This window comes from Petaurus breviceps, unplaced genomic scaffold (genome assembly GCF_028583685.1).
Source record: "Petaurus breviceps papuanus isolate PSGF00001 unplaced genomic scaffold, PetGlider_PUasm1.0 164, whole genome shotgun sequence".
NCBI classification, from domain to species: Eukaryota; Metazoa; Chordata; class Mammalia; order Diprotodontia; family Petauridae; genus Petaurus; species Petaurus breviceps.
In genome coordinates, this window is record NW_027185735.1 from 16,843,266 (window position 1) to 16,846,057 (window position 2,792).

At 33.5% G+C, this 2,792-nt stretch overlaps 1 protein-coding gene across 1 annotated transcript; it reads right to left on the reverse strand.

The window, feature by feature from the left end:
- Positions 1–1,553: 1,553 nt before the first annotated feature.
- LOC138156992 (small ribosomal subunit protein uS8-like) lies at positions 1,554–2,030 on the reverse strand. The gene has a single exon (XM_069082426.1). It carries the CDS (start codon positions 2,004–2,006, stop codon positions 1,614–1,616), a length of 393 nt encoding a protein of 130 aa, XP_068938527.1. The 5' UTR covers positions 2,007–2,030; the 3' UTR covers positions 1,554–1,613.
- Positions 2,031–2,792: the final 762 nt, after the last annotated feature.

Genomic DNA, 2,792 nt, shown 5'->3' on the forward strand with positions numbered 1-2,792 from the left:
TATTTATTTTCTCAAGTGGTTTTTAACTTGATTCTCTAGGATTCTCTAAGTATATCATCATATCATCTGCAAAGAGTGATAGCTTGGTCTCTTCTTTGCCTAATTTGATTTCTTTGATTTCTTTTTCTTCTCTAATTGCTGCTGTTAAGATTTCTAGTACCAGATTGAATAAAGAAGGGAGATAGTGGATATCCCCTTTTCACCCCAATCTTATTGGAAATGCTTCTAGCTTATCCCCATTACATATAATTCTTGCTGATGGCTTTTAAATAGATGCTACCTATTATATTAAGGAAAACTCCATTTATTCCTATACTTTCTAGTGCTTTTAATAGGAATGGATGTTGTTCTTTGTCAAAAGCATTTTCTGCATCTATTAAGATAATTATATCTGTTAGTTTCATTGTTGATTGGATCAATTATGCTGATGGTTTTCCTAATATTGAACCATCTTTGCATTCCTGGAATAAATCCTACCTGATCAAAGTGTATTATTCTCATGATAAGTTGCTGTAGTGCTTTAGCTAAAATTTCTTTTGAAAATTTTACAACTATATTCATGAAGGATATTGGTCTATAATTATCTTTCTCCATTTTGTCTCTTTCTGATTTAGGTATCAGTACCATATTTGTGTGACAAAATGAATTTGGTAGGACTCCTATACCAATTTTCACAAATACTATGTAGAAAATTGAAATCAATTGTTCTTTAAATATTTGATAGAATTCACTAGTAAATCCATCTGGCCCTAAAGATTTTTTTTACTAGGGGGTTTGCTGATGGCTGTTTCAATTTCTTTTTTAGAGATGAGATTATTTAAATCATATATTTCCTCTTCAGTTAATCTGGGCAACTTGTATTTTTTTAAAATATTAATCTACTTCACTACGATTGTGAAATGTATGTGCATACAATTGGGCAAAATAATTCCTAATTATTGTTTTAATTTCCTCTTCATTGGAGGTAGATTCATCCTTTTCATTCATTTTTGATACTTGTAATTTTGTTTTCTTTTTTTTTATCATATTGACTAAAGGTCTATCAATTTTATTATTGTTTTAGAAAACCAGATCTTAGTTTTATTTATTAATTCAATAGTTTTCTTAACTTCAATTTTATTAATCTATCCTTTGGTTTTCATTATTTCTAATTTAGTATTTAATTGGAGATTTTCAATTTGTTCTTTTTCTAGCTTTTTCAATTGCATGCCCAATTCATTGACCTCCATTTTCTCTAATTTATTCATATATGCATTCATGGATATAAAACTTCCCCTAAGAATTGCTTTTGCTTCATCCCACAAGTTTTGGTGTATTATCTCATTATTGTCATTCTCTTGAATGAAGTTACTGATTGTTTGTATAATTTCTTGTTTGACCCTCTCATTCTTTTTTTTTAAAGCAGTTGGGGTTGAGTAACTTGCCCAAGGTTACATGGCCAGTTTTTCTTGTGTAGGTGTTAAGTATCTGAGGCCAGAACCAATCCCGGGTCCTCCCGACTCTGGGGCCGGTTCTCTTACTCATTGCGCCACATAGCCACCCTGACCCACTCATTCTTTTTTTTTTTTTTTTGTCCATTGGAGCATTTTATTTTGTATGTATGTTTTACATCCTTAGAAAAAGAATCCCAGGATTTTTCCTCCTGTGTGTTTTCGTCTTGCTTCCTCGTGGTCCATGATGCCAGCTGAGGTTGTAAGCACAATAAACTCAAACTGACGGGATGGTAGCAGATTATTTTGCCACTTTTCCAGATCTTTCAATTGAACATCAAATCTGGGGCTGATTACACCACACTTGTTTAATCGGCCGGTGAGATTCGCAACAATTTTTCCTGCTCTGTGATCATCAATGATCTCAAATTCACCAATGTAACCATGCTTCATCATCACATTTAAGAACCGGACAATTACTTTAGAGCACAGCCTAATGAGAACCTGGCATTTTCCTTGCTTTTCTGCATTGTTTGTGCTTTTGAGAGCATCTGCCAGGACATTCATGAGCACCATGGTGGCAGCACTGCAAGATGGCGGAAAGAGAACCCACTCATTCTTTAGAATTAAATTGTTTAGTTTCCAATTAGTTTTTAGTCTATCTTTCCATGGCCCTTTATTGCATATGATTTTTATTGCATCATGATCTGAGGAGGATGCATTTAATATTTCTTCCTTTCTGCACTGAATTTTGAGGTTTTTATGCTCAAGTAGATTTTTGTGTATGTTCCATGTACCACTGAGAACAATGTACATTCCTTTTTATCCCCATTCAGTTTTCTCCAGAGATCTATCCTGTCTAGCCCCTCTAAAATTCTATTCACCTTCTTAACTTCTTTCTTGTTTATTTTGGTAGATATATCAAGTTCAGAGAGGGGGAGATTGAGGTTCCTCACTAGTATAATTTTGCTATCTATTTCTTCTTCTAATTCCCTTGACTTCTCCTCTAGGAATGTGGATGCTATACCACTTGGTGCATATATGTTATGTAATGATATTACTTCATTCTCAATGGTGCCTTTTAGCAGTTATAATTTCCTTCCTTATCTCTTTTAATTAGATCTATTTTCACTTTTATTTTATCTGAGATAATGATTGTTACCTCTCCTTTTATTTTTACATTAGTTGAAGCATAATATATTCTACTCCAGCCTTTTACCTTTACCCTGTGGGTATTCCATTGTTTCAAATGTGCCTCTTGCAGACATCATATTGTAGGATTGTGGTTTTAATCCCTTCTGCTATCTGCTGCCATTTTACTGGAGAGTTCACCCCATTCACATTCACAGTTATGATTACTAT

Bases quoted from the DNA above. Each gene is read 5' to 3' on its own strand.
- LOC138156992 (XM_069082426.1), bottom strand. From the start codon at position 2,006: ATGGTGCTCATGAATGTCCTGGCAGATGCTCTCAAAAGCACAAACAAT.